At 53.5% G+C, this 19,589-nt stretch overlaps 7 protein-coding genes across 7 annotated transcripts; 2 read left to right on the top strand and 5 right to left on the bottom strand.

The window, feature by feature from the left end:
- Window positions 1–76: 76 nt before the first annotated feature.
- Window positions 77–3,751, top strand: ACET3X_008095 (uncharacterized protein; the record flags this gene model as incomplete). The annotated part of the gene is made up of 1 exon (XM_069454231.1): window positions 77–3,751. One exon carries the CDS (start codon window positions 77–79, stop codon window positions 3,749–3,751), a length of 3,675 nt encoding a protein of 1,224 aa, XP_069303697.1.
- Window positions 3,752–3,933: 182 nt separating this feature from the next.
- On the bottom strand, window positions 3,934–4,665 carry ACET3X_008094 (uncharacterized protein; the record flags this gene model as incomplete). Its single annotated transcript, XM_069454230.1, has 3 exons — window positions 3,934–4,225; window positions 4,383–4,455; window positions 4,593–4,665. 3 exons carry the CDS (start codon window positions 4,663–4,665, stop codon window positions 3,934–3,936), a joined length of 438 nt encoding a protein of 145 aa, XP_069303696.1.
- Window positions 4,666–5,501: 836 nt separating this feature from the next.
- ACET3X_008093 (uncharacterized protein) lies at window positions 5,502–6,367 on the bottom strand (the record flags this gene model as incomplete). The annotated part of the gene is made up of 4 exons (XM_069454228.1): window positions 5,502–5,611; window positions 5,661–6,072; window positions 6,123–6,194; window positions 6,335–6,367. The coding sequence occupies 4 exons, from the start codon at window positions 6,365–6,367 to the stop codon at window positions 5,502–5,504; spliced, it is 627 nt and encodes a 208-aa protein (XP_069303695.1).
- Window positions 6,368–6,602: 235 nt separating this feature from the next.
- On the top strand, window positions 6,603–7,933 carry ACET3X_008092 (60S ribosomal protein uL5). Its single transcript, XM_069454227.1, has 3 exons — window positions 6,603–6,652; window positions 6,708–7,069; window positions 7,128–7,933. The coding sequence occupies exons 1-3, from the start codon at window positions 6,650–6,652 to the stop codon at window positions 7,282–7,284; spliced, it is 522 nt and encodes a 173-aa protein (XP_069303694.1). The 5' UTR covers window positions 6,603–6,649; the 3' UTR covers window positions 7,285–7,933.
- Window positions 7,934–8,721: 788 nt separating this feature from the next.
- On the bottom strand, window positions 8,722–11,170 carry ACET3X_008091 (uncharacterized protein; the record flags this gene model as incomplete). Its single annotated transcript, XM_069454226.1, has 5 exons — window positions 8,722–9,345; window positions 9,401–9,868; window positions 9,919–10,311; window positions 10,669–10,674; window positions 10,976–11,170. The coding sequence occupies 5 exons, from the start codon at window positions 11,168–11,170 to the stop codon at window positions 8,722–8,724; spliced, it is 1,686 nt and encodes a 561-aa protein (XP_069303693.1).
- A 4,446-nt stretch (window positions 11,171–15,616) lies between these two features.
- On the bottom strand, window positions 15,617–16,998 carry ACET3X_008090 (uncharacterized protein; the record flags this gene model as incomplete). The annotated part of the gene is made up of 4 exons (XM_069454225.1): window positions 15,617–16,372; window positions 16,425–16,692; window positions 16,747–16,800; window positions 16,898–16,998. 4 exons carry the CDS (start codon window positions 16,996–16,998, stop codon window positions 15,617–15,619), a joined length of 1,179 nt encoding a protein of 392 aa, XP_069303692.1.
- Window positions 16,999–17,836: 838 nt separating this feature from the next.
- Window positions 17,837–19,042, bottom strand: ACET3X_008089 (uncharacterized protein; the record flags this gene model as incomplete). Its single annotated transcript, XM_069454224.1, has 3 exons — window positions 17,837–18,155; window positions 18,206–18,595; window positions 18,696–19,042. 3 exons carry the CDS (start codon window positions 19,040–19,042, stop codon window positions 17,837–17,839), a joined length of 1,056 nt encoding a protein of 351 aa, XP_069303691.1.
- Between the last annotated feature and the right edge of the window lie 547 nt (window positions 19,043–19,589).

Here is a 19,589-nt window from a genome sequence, read left to right as displayed (position 1 = left end):
TGGGAGCTTGAGACATGCGCCATGCGACCGCAGTAGCAGTGACAACAGCCTCGTTCACTCGTCCACTCTCGCCATCATGCCGCCCAAGAAGCCCGCCGGCAACGTTGTCCAGGCCGAGGTGGCCCTGCAGCAGTCCCTCAAGAACTGCCTCGTCAATCTCCCGTCCTCGCTCGTCTCCGTACTCGTGAATGCGAACACGGTCGCCCAGAATGTCGTCGTCGAGCTTACCTACCGCCAGCCTCCACCGCCGGGTGCTTCGGATAACAGAAACACCGCGCCCAAGTCGGTGTTTGTGGGATGGACGGGCATGCAGAGCAAGCGCCGGATTGCGCCTGTAGTCGGGCGCGACGGCCTGCGAGGCAGTCCAGCAGTCAGCCAGCAAGACCTGCCAGCAGTCGAGGTCGATGCCACGTTCGCCAGGCTGATCGGCCTTCAAGAAGGGCAGAAAGTAGGCATCATACTGCACGTGGACCCTCCACAGGCGCATACCATCAACATCGAGCCCTTGACCCCCGTCGACTGGGAGATGATCGAGCTGCACGCCCAATTCTTGGAATTGAACTTCCTCTCCCAGATACGCGCACTCCCCAACCCCCAAGCCGGAGCGCCGCATCCTCTTACCCTGCATCTGTCCCCTACCACGACCGCCAACATCACCGTCACTTCCATCGCGCCCGCACCAGCCAATACCTCCCTCTTCGTCAAGATCTCGCCCGACGCCGAGGTCATTGTCGCGCCCAAGACCAGACAAAAGGAGAGGAGCTCAAACCGGGAAAGCAGAAGCGTGGGCGCTGCCTCGAGGAAGAGCGGAAAGAGCACTGCCAGTACAGTCCGCCGGCGCAGTGGCCGCGAGGACGCCGCAAGCAAGGGCGTCGTCTTCTTGCGCGGAGTCGATCGCGTTGTGGCACAAGAATGGTTCGATGAAGAAGAAGATACAGACGCGGACGGGCTGAAGGTGTGGGTGGACAAGGACGTACTCCTCACCACGGCTCTCAGAGGCGCCAACTGGGTCTCCGTATCAATCATCAAGCCTGCAGGACTCCAAGAGCCAGTGGACATGTCCAAGGAGCAGGAGCAGGAGAAGCCTGCTACACGCGTAGTTGCGAAGATCATGCCATGGGAAGACGCGCCAGACAGTCGGCATGTCGCTCTCTCAACCGACCTCTGCAAGGTTCTGGGCTCCGAGAACTTTGTCGGTGGTCTCGTTCGGATCGAAGGCGCGCCAGCGCAAACCCCCAAACCACCAGCGATCAAGCCGACCAAGGAGTCTAGAGAGCCTATCGTCAAGTCCATCAAGATCATGCCCTTCTCCACTGTTGCATCACAAGTCAATGCCTCGCTCAAGTTTGGCGGCGAGTCTAAGCAAGATCAAGAGAAAGCGATAGAGAAGATCAAAACAATATACGGGAAGAAGAATGGTCTTCTCGATGGGCCAGTCACAGATGGCATGATACTGCCTGCGCCCAAGGACTCTGAGCTCAGCTGGCAGGGAGGCATTGTCAGGTTTGAACCACCATCCTCCACAACTGGAGTCTCATGGGTTCTTTTTCCCGAGAGGAAACCACCGCTTGAGATTGGTCAGGAAGTGTCAACGCCAACGAGCTGGGCTAAAGGCTGGCAGCAAGGTGATCCGCTTCCGCAGACGCCCGCGAATCTGGTTGGCATAGATCCTCTTATCCAGCAGCTGCGATCACATCTGACGCACAACTCTTCCGTTCTGCTCACTGGTGGTCTGGGAGCAGGAAAGTCGGAATGCGCTCAGCTACTTGCCCATCAACTTCGGACTGAATACCTCTTCAACACCATCTACTTCCCCTGCCGCAAACTCGTCACGGATGAGACACGAGTTGCAACTATCAAAGAAACTTTGAACAGACTGTTTGCTTCGGCATCATGGGGCGCACGAGGAGGTGGGAATGCTGTAGTCATTCTGGATGACCTGGACAAGTTGTGCCCTGTAGAGACTGAGCTTCAGGTTGGCAATGACAACGGACGGAGTCGACATGTCAGCGAGTGTCTGATCAACATTGTCAGACAGTACTGCTCTATGGACTCTGGCGTAGTGCTGTTAGCAACTGCGCAAGGTAAAGAGTCCCTGAACAATGTCATCGTTGGTGGACATATCGTCCGTGAGATTGTCAGTCTCAAAGCGCCCAACAAAGACGGCAGAAGGAAGGTCCTCGAGATGCTCGCCTTCAAGGACGCTAAAATGGAGCGATCTCAGGAGCCAAATGGCCATGCCTTTCCACCATCCCCATCGAACAGCCGGCCCAGTACCGCTCACCGCAGTCAGTCTAGCATTGACGGTACACCACAGCAACCGTCTGACGAATATGCTTTCACCATTGATCCCACAATCGACTTTCTCGACCTCGCCGGTCAGACAGACGGATACATGCCCGGCGATCTCGTGCTACTCACGTCGCGCGCCCGCAACGAAGCATTGATCCGTTCAGTCACATCTACGTCTCCTACTGTGTCCCTGACAAGAGAAGATTACAGCCAAGCTATTACCGGCTTCACGCCCGCCTCCTTGCGAAACGTCACACTACAATCCTCGACCACAAAATGGGATTCCATCGGCGGCCTACATACAACAAGACAGGTTCTCATGGAAACCCTCCAGTATCCTACAACCTACGCTCCCATTTTCGCAAAATGCCCACTCCGTCTTCGATCAGGTCTCCTCCTATACGGCTACCCCGGATGCGGCAAGACTCTCCTCGCATCTGCAGTAGCAGGCGAGTGCGGTCTGAACTTCATCTCAGTCAAAGGGCCAGAGATCCTCAACAAGTATATTGGTGCTTCCGAAAAGTCTGTACGCGATCTCTTTGAGCGCGCAGAAGCAGCGCGACCCTGTGTCCTCTTCTTCGATGAGTTTGACAGTATCGCACCGAAGCGTGGACACGACTCAACAGGTGTCACGGATCGTGTCGTCAACCAGCTTCTCACCCAAATGGACGGAGCGGAAGGACTCTCTGGTGTCTACGTCCTGGCTGCTACGTCGCGTCCTGATCTGATTGATCCTGCGCTCCTTCGCCCTGGTCGTCTCGACAAATCCCTCTTGTGCGACATGCCAGACGTAGAAGAACGCATCGACATCCTACGTGCCGTAACACGTAAACTGCATCTCGCACCCAGTCTCCTCGGCGACGGCCACGAGGGCGAGAATCTGCGCGAAATAGCAATGAGGACCGAAGGCTATTCCGGTGCCGATCTCCAAGCCGTCGTATACAACGCGCAACTAGAAGCCATTCACGATGTACTCGGCGACGTGGACCCGTCGAAGATCGACCACAACAAAAAGGACGGAAGCAACGGCACGCCAAACAGCAAGGGTATTCCAGACTTTTCTTACTTCCGCTACGGCGACGATGCTACGTCTGCAGATTCCAACTCCGCCCTGGCTACTTCTGCTCAGCTCACCGAACGCGCCATGATTGCACAGAAGATTGCTGCGCTGCAGGCTCTGCGCAAGAAACAGAAACAACTCCAGCGCTCAGATGGATCGGCGCACAAGGAAGACGAAGATAGAGTAATCAAGGAAGAAGAGGATGAGGGCGAGAGAAAGGATCCGCAGATACAGTGGAAGCACATAGAGTCTTCTCTTTCGAGTGGACGGAGCAGTATCTCGGCGCAAGAGAGGATGCGTCTTGAGAGGATATACAGGGAGTTTGTTGATGGGCGGGACGGCGATTTGCCGAATGGACAGGGAGGGAATGAGATTGGCGGGAGGAGCAGTCTTATGTAATTTACGTGTGTGTGTGTATATTGTCATTCAAGGTATGGAGAAGTGTGTCATAATAGGTTTTGCGAGTTTTACGTATTTAGCATTTGAAATACCGAACAAACTCTCATCAATTGGTACGTTGCACAGTAAGGGTAGCCATCTTCTTCTGCCTTGAAACATTCATTCCTGCTTTATGATCTCATTTATTTCGGCAAGACACCCTTGACGTCCTGGGCAACCTTCTCAAGCTTCTGCTCCGCCTTGCCGACAACACCAATGGCCTCTTCCTTGGCCTTGTCCGCCTTGCCCGCTAGGGTAGCTTCCCGGCCGCCAAAGTTCCAGTAGTTGAGGTATCGGTATCCTTGGACGAGTTGCGAGGTGAAGTTGATGGCGTGGCAGCCGAAGAGCAGGTAGTTCGCTGGTGTTACGGCCATGGCGTAGCGCATAAATGTGCCGGAGTAGAGGGTGAGGGCGCCGGTCATACGGCCGGAGATGCTGTGAGGAGGGGTTAGCTGGTGTGTGTGGGGGATCAAAGAGTCTGGGTGGGGAAGGGTAGATGTGGGCGCCGCACGTAGGGCAGGACAAGATATCGGGTGTAGTTTGAAAGGGTGGGATAAAGGTAAAGAAAGAAATTGAGGCGTATAGAACGTACATCTCAGGATCTTTGCTCATGTCCGCAATAGCCGCAATCGGGATACCAAAGTTACTCGCCGGGCCCCAGAAATCTACCTTTTGCGTCAGCCAGCTACTCTTTCCCCTCTGCACCTTCTTCACCGTATTCCCCAAAGCATCATCCCCTGCGCGCCCTCTCCCCAGCTCTTCCAATGCGCGGTGCCCCCACAACGAGACGGGGTGTACATACGAGTCGAGCAGAAGTAATCCGTGTACGGGTTGGAGCGAATCTTCGCATTGAGGGCTTTGATCGCGGCGGCCATCTTGACTGATTTACCGGGGGAGGAGGGTACCGAGGAAACCGAGGAAACCGAGTTGCGTGCGGGGTTGACGTTGAGGTTCGTGAAATCAGTTCCGTTCGCAGTTTGCGAGTTGCGGACGCACGACGGACGGGTTTAGATGCCAAGCAATAATTGGGGCCGAACGAACGAACAGGGACCGGGAACCGCAAGCCGCTTCCGACAACGGGAAGGACTTCACGTGCACAGTGATGCAGCTGGAATTACGAATTAGCGATTGGGGCGACTACATATGGGCCAGTTGGGTACGGTCGGCGAATTGCACGATACCTAGGTACATTTTCCTCCCCGGTTCAACTGCCTGGTGCCAAAAAGCAGCACATCAGAAGAGTTGGTATCCTTGACCTATTCAAGGCATCTCTACAGTTGAACTGGGGGGAGACTGTAACTCTCTAGTGTGGCACGAAACAGGGCATGGTGTTAGGGACTTTTTGATGTCACCATGGCAGGCAGTCAAGAGATGCGTACATCTGGATTTGGACAATTGGAGCTGCAGTCATATCTTGAGGTGGAATAGTGCGACTGTTTCTTGTAAATGCATTTAAGCTAGTGGTATATTCCCTTCCCTCAACCAAATCTCAGTACACTTTTGAACTTGGTATCTCGCTCTGCCAATGCTCCTCACAACCACTGATTGTAACCCAATTCGAGGGACACGCGACCCCTTGCGACGTGTTAGGCGTGAGTTTGGTCCTCTTCCAAGGTATCCCCTGAGATCTGTGGTATGGGCACGCGCCGTGTTCGATGGTCCAATGCCAAATCTTTCTAGCCATATTTCATCATGATCATTCGTTGTCCTTCTACCTGCCACCGAAACCAGGAGGTCCACCGCGACCTGGGAAACCGGGCGGTCCACCGAAGCCTGGTGGTGCACCGAATCCGGGAGGTCCACCAGCGGGAGGGAATCCAGCTGTAGATGGTTAGCAGGCGTTTTCAAGATATGCTCAAGGGGAACGTACGTGGTCCACCAGGAGGGCCGCCACGACCAGGGAAGCCAGGCGGGCCTCCAAAGCCTCCAGGTGCACCTGGGAAGCCGCCGCCGAACCCAGGGCCAGGGCCTCCAACACCAGGAGCTGGCCCAGTAAGACCGACTGGGAGACCACGGCCAGCAGGACGAGCAACACCGGGTCCGGCAGCCAGCGCAGCAGCAGTAGACGGTCCTCCAGCGTTCGCACCAAGTCGCGCGGCAGGGTCTGCAGGCGGCGGCCCGTCGACAGACAACGAGATTACATGCGCGCCACGAATAATGGTGAGTCCAATTGCGCGTCGCTCTTCAGTCTCGGTGACTTGCTGGGTTGCGCCGGGTGCGGCTTTGCCCCTTCTTCGTGTGCGTCGGAACTCTTCTGTGTCGGCGAGAACGAGGTTCATGTGCTGCAGCACTGGTCAGCAGAGTCGAGGGAGGAACTGCAGGCGACACTGACCTTGTCGAATGCGAGCATCTGCCCGACCATTTGTCTGCCATCTTGCAGAGTGACCTTCATGCGGTAATTGATCTGCTTCTGTGAGTTGCATGCGACTATGAGCGGAATCTGGAGCGCTTACTAGATTTTGCTATGTCACCAGGCGTCAGTCAGTTTCTATGCGCGTCTTTCTCTCAGGCCAAGGACTCGAGCTGCGAGGCAGATTTACTTACCATCTTTCCCTGGCGGTTTGCGGCGCCAGACATGGTTGGTGGTGCGCGTCCGAGGACGACTTGGAGCTCAGAAGACGGGTATTCGAAAGTCGGGAGAAATTGTCCCCTGACGTTGGCGATGGGCGGGGCGTATGGAGCTGTTTGTTCGCGATTCAAAGAGTTCGTAGCTACCGCATCGCGGCCTGGCACGTGCACGGCGGGCTTGGCTCGCTTCGCACACATCCGCTCCCCAGGTGCCAAAATGATTTTCTCGCGACTTCAACACCAGCGACACGACAACCCACCCACCGACTACTAACCTCCGCAGTCATCACCATGGTACGCACCGCACTGCCGCCGCCAATTGCTCTGCGCAAACTAACAGCCATGACAGTCCGACTCCAAGGCCTCCAACCCCATGCGGGAGCTCCGCATCCAGAAGCTCGTCCTCAACATCTCCGTCGGCGAGTCTGGTGATCGTCTCACTCGTGCCGCCAAGGTGCTCGAGCAGCTGTCCGGTCAAACCCCCGTCTACTCCAAGGCCCGCTACACCGTCCGCACTTTCGGTATCCGAAGGAACGAAAAGATCGCCGTCCACGTCACCGTCCGTGGCCCCAAGGCCGAGGAGATTCTCGAGCGTGGCCTCAAGGTCAAGGAGTACGAGCTCCGCAAGCGCAACTTCTCAGAGTCCGGCAACTTCGGTTTCGGTATCAGCGAGCACATCGACTTGGGTATCAAGTACGACCCCAGCATTGGGTATGTGGAATCTGGACCCTGAGAGTGAGAGTGAGGGAGCATTGGCTGACTGGAGCAGTATCTACGGTATGGACTTCTACGTCTGCATGACCCGCCCCGGTGAGCGTGTCGCCAAGCGCAGGAGGTGCCAGAGCAAGATTGGCGCTTCCCACAAGGTCAACCAACAGGAGACCATCAAGTGGTACAAGAACCGATTCGAGGGTATCGTCCGATAAACGTATCGCCGATTTAGGGGAAGAGGAACGAAGCGAAGACTTTGCACGATCACCAGCATTTTCGGTCTCGGGGGGTTCGGTCCACGGAGTCCTGGAATGTATCTTACAAAAGAGCAAGCATTGAACTTGCGGCCTATCAATGGAGCGACCTTGTCTCTAACGAGCGGGTCTACGATCACAAACACAATGGAGGCTTCACTTGGGTGAATGTTCCGCATAACCATTGTGTGATCATCTTGACGCCCTTTGTTGTCGCATGTGATGTGTCTGTTTCTGTTGTACTGACATGACAGGGTCCGACTAGTACACCCAGATACCTCAATGCCATCAACACTTGATCTACATGTCTGTGCTGGACGAGTGTGATGGCTTGTACTAAGAGACTTAGGTTACCAGGGTTGTTTCGTCTAGGGATTCCAGGTTCGCAAGTCAGACGTTCTACATACGACAACGATTCATGAGTATCTTGTCACTATGGGCTTGCATGCTCGAATGGACAAACATCTTCTGTGTGTGAACGACGTTCGTCCGAGTAAATGAGGTACCTCTCTGACAGTTTCTTGATACATTGATGCAAGTGACCCACCTAGAACTATTCATGTAGTCATGGTAAACATGAACTAATATATCATCCTTCAATACATTATTCTCCAGTATACCATCCTTCAACACCTCTCCTCTCCAAGTCCACACGATGCTCAGCCACACCATTGCGCAATCTCATGTTCACACGCTGTGCCACATGTACCCCGAGCGGTTAAGAAAAAAGGCCGGGCGGCTGCAAACCCCATGTACCTGTTCTGCGACCTGGGATCACAGTGGAGTAGTTTGGCGTGACGCTCGGGTTGTGTGCGTGGCGTAGTGCCTGACGTCGACTGTGAGGTGTGGGTTTGCAGTTAATCTCGAGAGGTATCAGAAGGAGGGTGGGAGTGCTGGAATAGTTCGATGGACATGTGATGTAAACAGAGAGAATGTCGAAATTTGTGTTGAAGATTATGGTAGCACCAACCACGATATAGACACGTAAGAACAATCATGTACAAAAGTCAAGCTCTTGATATTGCATCTAGCATTCTCAGAGATTGCGATAAATCTAATTCTGCTCTGTTCTGTTGTAGTGGTTCCACAAGCCTCCCTCCATGTCATACATACAACGAGAGGCGTAGTGAAGAGGCATTTTACTTCAAAGGTATCTTTAAAACTCCCAGCCCAAGAACACCGACCAGATTAGCGATAGACAATAGAAACAAAGGGAAGAAAAAAACAAGCCCAGAACTGAAAGCCTTGCTTGAAAGGGGTGGAAGAATGTACATTTCCTGATATCGTTTCGCAAAATCCATGCAACCAGATTCCAGTTTGATTGAGAAGAGAAAAGGGTACGATGCGCGCTAAATCAACAAATCAACATACACATACGCGAACAGCAAGCTCAAAGGCTTATCGCTGACCGGTCACTGAAGACCCAAAGTCAAAGCCAGTGGGCTGCTGTTGCTGCGGTGGTGGGTATGAGGGCGATGCTAGCGGCGTGTAAGCACCGGGAATGGGAACAGCAGCATACTGCTGTTCACCTGGTGCGGCATCAACGTGCTCGTTCCTCCTTTCTTGGAATCCTGGAGATGGAAGTGGTGGCGATACGGTGTTGGTCCGTACTGGTACAGAATCAAAGCCGTCCTGCTCCATTTTCGGTGTCGCACCAGTGACCTTGATAGGCGGCGCCTGGAGGGTGAATGGCTGGGGCTGAGCAATCTCGCGGGCGTATGCGTACTGCACCTTGTCGCTCTCGCCAGCTTCAGCTGCAGAGTGCGGGTCGACGTACATTGGGTGGCCTGGAGGTGGGCGCCAGCCGCCTGAGCGAGGAGACATGGGACCGAAGCCAGGAGTGTTGGGTGCGGACTGCGAGCGGAGTTGAGCAAGGTAGAGATCAGATCGGGCACGGTCGCGCATGGCCATGGACTTGCGAAGCTTGCGCTTGGACCAGAAACGGTAGAAGACGATTCCGTAGATGCCGATGACAAGAACCTCGATGACGATTTCGATAATGCAGCAGACAAGCGCCCAGTTCTGATGGATTGTTAGTGTCCGGTTTCCGTTGTCGTGACAAAGGCATTGTGCTTACCTGAAGACGGCAGACAAGGCCATAGGCAATGTCGTCCTCGAAGAGATGTCGTCGCTTGTTGTCAACGCAAGACCAGCCCCACATATCCTTGTTGTTGTTCTGCGCTTTGCTTTGGTTGAACACGGCTGCACCGACGCCCCACATGATGATACTGAAGATGAAGAATCCAACAGCAAAGACAGTGTAGTACGCGGCAACCTTTTCAGCCCGATGATGACCTCCTCTCCAGTAGGCGACGATGACGAAGATGGAGATGACCAGGGAAACGCAGGCAATGGTGAGCAGGAGGATTTGAGGCCAGACTTTGGTGTTTTCGGCCCATGGTGGTAGGCCGTTCCTGGGTGCGAGAGACTTTGTGGCGTTGAAGATGGCAAAAGCACTTGCCACCATGGCAAGAACGATGAGCGAGCAGGCAAAGTTGATGCCTCGCAGGAATATCTTTGCTAGTCGAACGCGAACTTTGATTTTCTGGGTATCGTTAGCGACTGCATTGAACTCAATAATGACCTCAGGCTCACCAAGTCCTTTGCTTGCTCCTTGTCGGTCATTGCTTCCCGCTTCTCAAGCTGATGCTCTTCCCGGAAGGTCGGGCTCATGATGGACATTGCACCACCTGGTGTCCGTGGGGGAGCGCCAGGCGACTTCAACGCACTCTTGAGGGGAGTCTTTGGGGTTGGTGGAGGAAGGTACCTCCGATCGGTCTCTTCCATCTCGACGGATTGCATGTAGCCGAAGCCTGTGTCTGCGATCTGAGGCTGTGGCTTGTAGTGGTTGGTTGGGTACTCGAAAGGTGACCGAGGAGGATCAACAGGCGAGTGAACTGATGTTGCTTCGGCGAAGCGTGCTGTGCGTGGTGTCCTGACGTCGAGGGAGTCTTTGGAGCTTCGTCTTTCAATCGTAATCTGAGTAATCTTCTTATCGTTGGCGGCCATTCTCAAACTATCCAAGGTTCACTCGAGGGAGTTTGAGGCTTTCATGTAGTGGAGACGGAGGAGAGACAGGTAGGAATGTGCAACAAAACGACGACGACTCGAATCCAGGCCAGCTTAGACCAGTCGCAAGAGGTTAAGAGAGACACTTGATAAAAGACGCACGACGTATTACAATATGAGACCTGCTGGAGAAGAGAAAAGGTCTGGCAGTGGGCGAAGCGCTGGGCTTATAGAGCCGGGGCGCTTGGAAGAGGCAACGGTCAAGGATTGGATGGTGGGGAGCACGGATGGAAGCAGGTGGAGAAGGTTGCGATGGGAAAGCGAGCGGGTACTTACAACGTTCTAAATGTATGGCGGCTAGGAGCAGGCTGCTGGGAGGGCTGCAGGTGGCCGTCTGATAGGCTGTCCTGGGAGACGAGCTGGATGCCAATGGCGCGCAGAGGAGAGAGGGGAGTGGTGGCCCAGAAATAGACGCCCGGGTGAAGTCGATAAACGATTTACAAACGATGCGCGTCCAGGCCTGAACACTGCAGCGCGACGAAGCTGGTTTATGGGCAAGTCTGACAAGGTGCTTATGCTGTCTGTCAGCGTGGCGATGGCTTTTTTCCTCCTCTCCCACGTTTGTCAGATGTGTCAGTCGTACGTGTCTTGTCTTGCGCCTCGAGCCGTTGCGAGGACGCTCAGAGGTATAGGAAAAACGAGAGACGGGACCATGCCACCACGCCTCGTGCCCTCGGGAGCGAGGTGTGCCCAGCGAGTTGGCGTCGCCGTCGGCAGGGCATAGATTCGCTGACACCCAATAAGTGCAAGACGTTTGACGCCCTGCAAAACGCGACATGGTGGTTGACGCCGGTGAGTGGTTGAAGGGCACAGGGACAGTGCATTGGGCGGAGTGCGCGCTAGGGCAGATTAAGCTTGCGGGAAGCGCGCAGGATTGTGCGACGACCAATGGCGGCGGGAAGGAGCCCCCAAGACGAGAGGGAAGGCGCCGCCCCGCTTTGATGGCGGCCCACACCATCGTCGAGTCCAAGGCCGACTTGGACTCTCTCAAACGACAGCAAAAGACGACGACGGCGCCTGCAACACTCCGAGCCCGCCCATCGCAAAACTCAATCGAACTGGTGACGCCAGCTGCGACGACATAAACCATCCGCACGCCCGCTGGCATTTCATCAGCAGCCTGTCTGGATCAATTCGAGAGGCCTTGGCTGTAAGCAGTTGTCAATGCCGGTACGTGGTGATGTGAGCGCTGCTGCATTGTCCGGCCAGGGTCTTCTGCGCCTATTAGAACCGTCACCCAGCTAGAGCCTGCACGACCAGGCACAACCTCTGCTAAGTCTTCTCGGATCGCCTCGCTAGCATCCCATCCAGACATTTACCTGGAAAACGTCGGCCCTCTAACCGTCCTGGGGTAGTTTTGTTTCGTTTGGTTTCCTGCTGCACGGTTATTTTGGTCCATGGCTGCGTCGTGGGGTACGACAAGACCATGGCAATCATGCCGCACGCTGCCAACGGGGAACTGTTGCCTTTGCGCTGGCGCATTCGAATGTTCCATGAGGCCACGTTGATCTTGGAGGGTGACATCGCCACATGAGTATTGTTTGAGTGAAGAGAAGCTGCGATAGGCTGCGCCCATTCCGCCGCATCGACTACGCCCCAGGGCCGTCCCATCGTGCAGACGCCCATGGTGCAAGCAGCTATCGGTCTCAGCTCACTCTACTTGATGGTTGGGACAAAACGCCCTTCCGCAAACGTCAGGAAGTACAAGTCTGAGCCAAATCTCTGCACTCCACAGCCAAAGAGTATCCCCATCTGCCTTTGCTTCATCGTGCTTCTCCCAGCCCGCCTGCGCTTGCACTTGCATTTGCCACCCTAACTTACCGTGCTAGCAGCTAGCCCTTACCAATCTCCCATCTTCATCGACCTAATAATATCCTATTCCATGCATATCCTCATTCCCATGCCGATAATCTCACTACACTGGGACCATCCGTTCCCCGCCGGATGCAAGGCAGGTAGGTGATCAGCCGGGGCCAAAGCGGCCGTGCAACCTGTTTCGAAACCATTTTACCCTCTTTTAGCCTCGCTTCCTTTTCGCTGGGAATACCTCGTTCGAGTGCGTCTTCTTCCTTGTCGCTTTGATATTGTTAGTGCAGGACGACATGCTGCTTTCTGATGTATTTGTCGTCACTAGGGCTGAAAAGCTGCGTGGTCGTACGACACTTTTGCCGAGTCTGCCTTCCCTCTCGCTGCTCTTCCAGGAACGGTGGTATTAATAGTCATATGTGACGGAGACTGCATACAGCGATACGACATGTATATTGGAAGAAAGAGACGCGATAAAAGTAGAAGTTCAGCTTGGGGCAGGAGAGTGCGAGTTCAGTGAAACGCTGATGCTCATTAAAGGTAGGTAATGAATACAAGCGCATGATGACGCTGGCTTGAAATTTGTACAATGAACTGACCAAAGCACGAAGAGACAAGTGGCGCAGCGGGCTCATCCTCTCATTCTTCAAATAAGCTCCGAGGCAAGGAGAGCCTTGGTATCCACAGCCTCAGCATGGAACTAATGGGATTTCCTGTCCTTTCCTGTCCTTTTGACGTAGAACAGCGGATGAGGAACCATTGCCTCGTCTTCGTCGCTCGACGGCTGTTCGCTAACTTGATACCTGTCCAGATGTTCGTTTCCTACTCCTTGGCACACAAAGTCGATATCCGAAATTGTCCTCTTCCTCCCTACATGTACACCGTCTAGTGTCTCCATGGCCGTTTGCTTGAACGACTTACCAGCCTCATACGCAGGACCTACAAGCTTATCACGCCAATGTATCGCGTGAGAATCATCACTTACACCTGCCTTTTCTTTCTCGGTACCCTTGCCGGTCCTCTTTGAGGGGCTAAGATGAAGTGTCGGGAAGTGGAAAGCTCGTGGCGAGGGCCACCTATCCTCTCTCTTCTTTTCATGGATGTTAGGTGGTCGAGATAACGGGACACCAGTGCGCGTAATGGGAAGTGACACGGCAGCTGCAGGTCCGCCAATACCACCGCACTTTGCAGCAATGTTGACTGTGAAGACTTCGCCAGGGACCATTAGTGGACCGGGATGAGAGATTTTGGACTTTAACGGTTGAGGTGTCTTGGAAGGGGAATGCTTCCACCACGTGTGGACTGTCTCTTTCTCGGTACTCTGTCGAGCATCTCCCGATGTTATGCCCTTAGGTCTTTGTACCTTCGGAGGTGCCTGTGGAATGGGGGGAAGAGGTTTATTCGTATCGACGACGCGCTTTACAGGTTTTTCAATAGTTACAGGCACCTCATAGCTTGAGCTTGAGAAGCCAGAATCTCTTCTCAGATCCGGACTACCAAAATCTCCTTCCTTGCCACTACTCTGAGATCGGGTTATTCGTGGTCGTAGTGGTGGGAACAGTACCCCATTAGGACTTGTTGAAGATGGGGGAGTTGGTGATTCTGTATTTTGTTTCCCAACCGTTGGTTCAGATGACGTGCTCTGAAACGATTCATCGTCAGCTCGTCTATGATGACGTGGCCGCTGACACGCTTCCCACAGCTTCGGCCCCTCGCCTTTAGGGCCTGCGTGGTAAATCTCTTTCGCGGCGCGGTACAAAGGCGTTGAACGTTCAGTAGATCGCAGCTGAGTGTGTATGTGCTTCGAGTATGGAACCGATTCGGTACCATACCGTCCATTCAGATCCTGCTTCCGCCACGAACTGTTGGTGCTTGACTTGAGCTCCTCTCCTGAAACTGGATGCCGAGAAAGTGTATTCATCTCCGGTTCCTTCATAGTCTGTTCAAGCATCGAGAAGTCGATAATTTGGCGTGCTGATAACGGAGTGTCTCGACGTGAGACATTGGTCCGAACTGCAGCAGACGTTAGCGGTACTGGTCTAAATTCGTCTCTTATTGATGGCAGCGGGTGGTCCCCAAGAGAAGCATCCTTGACTTTACTTGATGAAACAGGCTCCTGAGTAATGTGTTCCGAGGTTTGTATCTCAGCGCCAACGTTGTTCGTAGCTGTTGTTGAAGGAGCAGCTGTGACCCATTTAGTGTTCTTAGTATTCCGCCTCATGCGGTGCTCATGTCTAGTAAATGGGTTGATGACTGTCCGTGGGTTAGCCATCGCAAATTGAATCGTCCTAGCAGGTACGCTCCTGCTTTCGGCAGTTTCTGGGTTGACTCGCCTTTCTGTGCAAACGCTAGGTTAGTTGATGAGGAGATAAGAAGCAGACTCGTAAGATTAGTGACGGCGACTCAACGAGATACGAGAGGATCCATCCAGACGTAGTTGACATAATATGACTATCTTAACCCAAACTAAAAACCAATTTCGAGTCGGACATTGTGTTCATGTAAGACAAAGCTTTAGAAGACAGAATGACGTAGCCGCTTACAAAGTTATTGTTTTGAACGCACGAGACAACACAACAAAGCATACGCCGTCGTTGTTGGCTCGTTAACCTACTCTTGTTCGATGATGTAAACAATTTCCCTTGACTTCATAAATGGAATTGTAATGCCTCTCACAAAGTCTTTGGCGTGTTTTACGTCAGTAATGTTAATGAAGAGTTTAATCCCAGCTCTGCTGCCTAAGAACAATCTCAATGAAGCTTCAAGTTAAGCATCCAAGTTTACCACACTCCTTAAGCTCTATCACTACCACAAAGTGGCGTCCTAGGAACGGGCTTGTCTTGTCTTGTTTCGACCCATGACGTGAGCTGGTTGCACGCAGTTGTGAACGTCTGCGCAACCAGATACAGTCGATGATCCGGCGGAGTGATGGGCCGCCTGAAGTCGACACGGCTCCGCCCTTTTAGTCATACCCGCTCTTCTCTTCTGCAAGTTGACTTCAGCCAGCTATCATATAGTTGGTTGTTGCCTTGAGTCCTAGTGGTGATTCTCCAGCACACATCACCCCATCTGGCTACACAAGGACCTCGGGAATCTCAAAACTCTGGCCCATTTTGCTTATCGAAGACGTTTGACATACCTGACACAGAAGTTGATTATATACGAGCCTTGGTACACTCGGAAATAAATCCAAGTATCAGTGCGCTACGTTTTTTTTAGCAACGTAGCACACGGAAGCCTACGGATAAGGTATCACCCAATTAGATAGCTCCCGAGCCTGAAACACGATGACTAAACACAGGTAAGACAAGACATGAAGTTTTGTCATTAAACGCCGTTATGAAACCGCTCACATATATAATGTTAATCTAAAAGAAATTCGTAAGAAAAGAAAACAGAAAGGAGAGGACAGGACTCCCTATCCAGAGCACTCCACACACTCAATCTCAATGCCCTCAATGACCATGGGCTTACTGTACTCACTAAGCACATTCCCCATATCCATATCCTTGACGCTACCAGCCTCACTCTGCGTCTCACTTCCAAGCGCAGAATCGCTCTTCCTGCGCCTCGCCTCGGTCTTTTCCTCAATGTACGCATACTCGTTCCTCCAATCGCACAGCATCTTGCTCGTGACATTGCTTCCTCCGCAGAGCACAATGACAACTTTGTCTTCTGGTCGAACGGGGCGACCGAGTGCTTTCTCGAGCCGCCCGTCGTAGCAAAGAGCGACGTTGATGCCGCAGGCGAGCTCGACCATGATACGCTCGTCGTCTGCGAGACGCCAGCAGCCCATGGCGGCTTCTGCGTCGGGAAGGACGATGCTGCGGACGTTGCCTCGCTGGGCGTACTTGTATGTTGCGTCTGTCACGCGGGCGATGCCTAGGCTTGTTGCTTGGGATGTGATCTTGGGCAGTGTGATGACTTCCTTGGCTTGAAGTGCTGCGTTCAAGCTCTCGGCGCCGGCGGTCTCCAAGGCGAGGATAGTGGTCTTGCTCATTTGATGTCTGTCCATGGATTGACAGATACCGTTGATCAGACCACCGCCGCCGACAGAGCAGATCAATACGTCGGGCTCGCCAAGTTGCTCGGCGATCTCGTCCATGCAAGTACTGTTTCCTTGCCAGATATCTGGGTGGTCAAAGGGTGGGCAGTAAATCGTTTCTGTCTGCGCCTGTTGATTGTGTCAGCGTCTTGCCCTATCTTGGGTATAGTGGGCTTCGTACGTAGGGTATGATGTGCTCCTTGAGGTATGCATCTGCGTCTCTCCAAGCTGCACCGTACTGAATAACTTCATATGCACCTGCTGATCGTAGCTTGGCTACCATCAATGGTGCTGTGGAGGTTGGTACGACAACGGTGCAAGGCAAGTTGAGAGCGCGAGCCGAGTGGACAGCGGCGAGTCCGGCATTGCCACCGCTGGATGCGAAGATGTGAGGGCGCGAGCCTTGTGGGAGTTCCTCGAGACGGCGGAGGATGTAGTTGCCAATACCTCTGTCCATGTATTAGCACTTTTGTTGGGAGTGTCTGTAGTCGGCAAATGCTTACCTCGACTTGAACGATCCAGAGGGTTGGAGATTCTCCAGCTTGAGGAAGATTCTGCTTCTGCGATTTAGAATTCCCTTTTCTTTCAAGAGGATGATATGAGATGTCATGAAGGGTTGGACGGGTGATGGGTGAAGAGGAAGTGTGACCGTACCATCCTGCTGCTTCTGATAGTGCGTACGACTCTCTCAACGGAGTTTGCACCCAGGGGCTTTGCTGGGGCTCCTCATTGTCATAGCATTCTTTAACGGCCATGTCGAAGTATGGTAATAAATTGGGGTATCACAGAAAGGTACTAGAAGCAAGCGTAGACTGAGAAAAGGTGGACAACAAGCTCGGTGTATGATGTTCAGAAACTCTTTGTTGGTCTCATTTCAAGGGCACCAGAGCCTTTCCTTTATCTTTACATTGATGTCTTATCGCTCCGCAAGCACCCGCAACCCTAGTGTCCATGTCGATGGGCCAGAGGGGTAAGAAGGCATGGCGGCACACCGAATCCACGATATGTTGTATCGATTACCCTATAAAGTGCATAAATTACCCTATAGATACTCGATAAGGAACAAGCGACCACGCTGCCACTGCAGAATGACACAAGCATGAGACCGGTACTCAGCAGCTTGAGCCAGGGTTCGCATTTCCAGAAGCGGTTATCAACGGCGGGACTGTTTTCTGCCCGGGTTTGCCGCCTCCAAACAGTGGTGGACTTGGCGCGATCTTGCCTATCAGAGGACGCGCATCAGCTGTCCATGCAGGTGGTCAGTCCAAAGGCTCGGAACCGATAACAACTCGGCGAAATAGTGAAGACGGGGTTGGCTGGGAGGCTGATGTTAGGATGACACGATGGGGTCGCGGGATTGGAGCGAGAGATCCCCGACGGAAAGGAAAACTCTCGCATTCAGTGGACGACGCGTCCATGTTCCCATCACGATTCAGCTTTCCTTCGATAGCTATCGTCGTTTCAGCCAGGGCTTCCCCAGAATGAATTTCGCATGCGGTCGTCCGAACACATGACGCGGATCCGCAAACGGTATCAAAAAACGCTAATTGGGTATCTCTGTAACGCTTCTCAAGTTTACGCTAACACTGGGATTTAAGCAGCAACCTTCGGGTGATCGAGGAGGCCTTTCCTGAAGTTCCAGTAGTTTGCGCGGATCGGGTCGTACTTGGTCGCCAAAAGCTCCAGGGCCTTCTCCGCATTCTCTTTGCTATCTTCCTCTTCCGCATATACGTCAGCCAGGAGATCGAGCGCATGGCTTGAGTGGACATCGTCTGGCTTCCGCACATCAGCGAATTCACCCGCAAAGTCCTTGAGGGTCGACTTGGGAAGTTCCGCTGCGCGAATGATGCCCAGGATATAGTTCCAAGGGCTCTGGTTCTGGGGGGCTTTCCGGATGGCTGCTTTGGTGTACCTGGTAGGCTTAGCATAGTCGAGCAGCTTATAGGGACAACAGCAACATACTCTATCTCCCGGTCCACAAGATCGGCACTCGGCTTCCCCTCGTGGCCGCCAATGACTAGGTAGTAGCGATGGTTCCAGGCCGAGTTGTTGCGCACATCCTGCTCAATCATGCCGTGTGTCCACTCTAGCTCTTCAGGCTTGTCAAACAGGTTGAAGCGCTGGACCAGCCACTGCCTGTAGCTCCACACATGGTAGTTTTTGGAGTCGAGTTCCAGCATGGAGCTTATGAATTCTGGTTCGCCCTCGCACGAGCCGAGCGCATCGATGATGGTGTGCCGGTGGTGCCAGATCTGGTAGTTCTTGAGGTGCTTGAGCGCGGTCGGGTTGAGCCATGCGATTTCGTCCTTGAGTGATCGGCCGATCTCCGAGATGGTTTTGGCGCGGTAGAGCCTGCGGGGTGTTAGTAGTGCAGACGTTGGAGAGCTCCTTGTGCGACTGAACACCAGCGTCTCGTCCGAAAGTCCGCACCTCGACCGAGTATCGGACTTACCAGACAGTGTAGTGCGCGGGGTTCATGCTGATAATGTGCTCGGTAAGGCCAAGGACTCTTTCGCTGAACTCATTCCTCGCCATGACGGCGCGCAGGTAGCCCATGGCCTCGCTGTATTCTTCCGAGTACGCAATGGCAGCGAGGGGATGCAGGCCGCCGTCATCCTGGGGAAGTGGCTCGATGTCGGCCCAGGCCTCGTCGTTGTGATAGTATTTGGGCATCTTTCCCTTTACGCCTCTTGCCGTGTGGTGAGCAGGGTTTGTGGTGGTGGCTAGCAATGCGCGCAGTAGACGATATGGCGATAGGAGGATGGTCTTGAGCCAGGCGCGAATGAAGTTGACGGCCATAGTGGGGGGTCTGGCACTTGAGCTTATATCCGCTGCTTGGCAGAAAACCACGACCACGGCGCTCTTTTCATCTACTCAGACAGAACAATAGCAAGACATCTTCACATGCATTGGATGCCCTTGGACTCTTTACATTCAGCCAGCTCTTCGGTCGTGTGATGACACGCCCAAGGTGTTTCGTGACACCAATGTTCTTTGGGAATAAGGGTGCCCCTTCTAACAGACTTTGGCCGTCACCAATATGCTGCGAACAATACTAAGACAATTGGAACCAGCTGTGGCTTGAGGCTATGCTTTCAACCTGACATGTCACTTATAGGCGAATCAAGTGTTTTGGTTCGGGAGTGAGACCTCTCACCTGGACATCGCGACATGGCAGCTTCTGTACCGGAGGCGATTCGAGACGCACCTTCCTTTCCCAGGCATGACTTCAGCATTCGGTAGTCGCCCTTTCTTCGATCGAAAGATAGCAGATAGGCGACCAGAGAGGAATGAGGTCGTCTGCCGCACCTCTCCCTCGTCTTACCACCCCACCACCCCACTGCAG

Source organism: Alternaria dauci, chromosome 8 (genome assembly GCF_042100115.1).
Source record: "Alternaria dauci strain A2016 chromosome 8, whole genome shotgun sequence".
Classification (NCBI taxonomy): domain Eukaryota; kingdom Fungi; phylum Ascomycota; class Dothideomycetes; order Pleosporales; family Pleosporaceae; genus Alternaria; species Alternaria dauci.
This window is presented reverse-complemented; position numbering and strand designations above follow the sequence as displayed.

Coding starts and splice junctions, on each gene's coding strand:
- ACET3X_008092 (XM_069454227.1), top strand. Junction 7,070..7,127: donor AAGTACGACCCCAGCATTGG/GTATGTGGAATC, acceptor TGACTGGAGCAG/TATCTACGGTATGGACTTCT.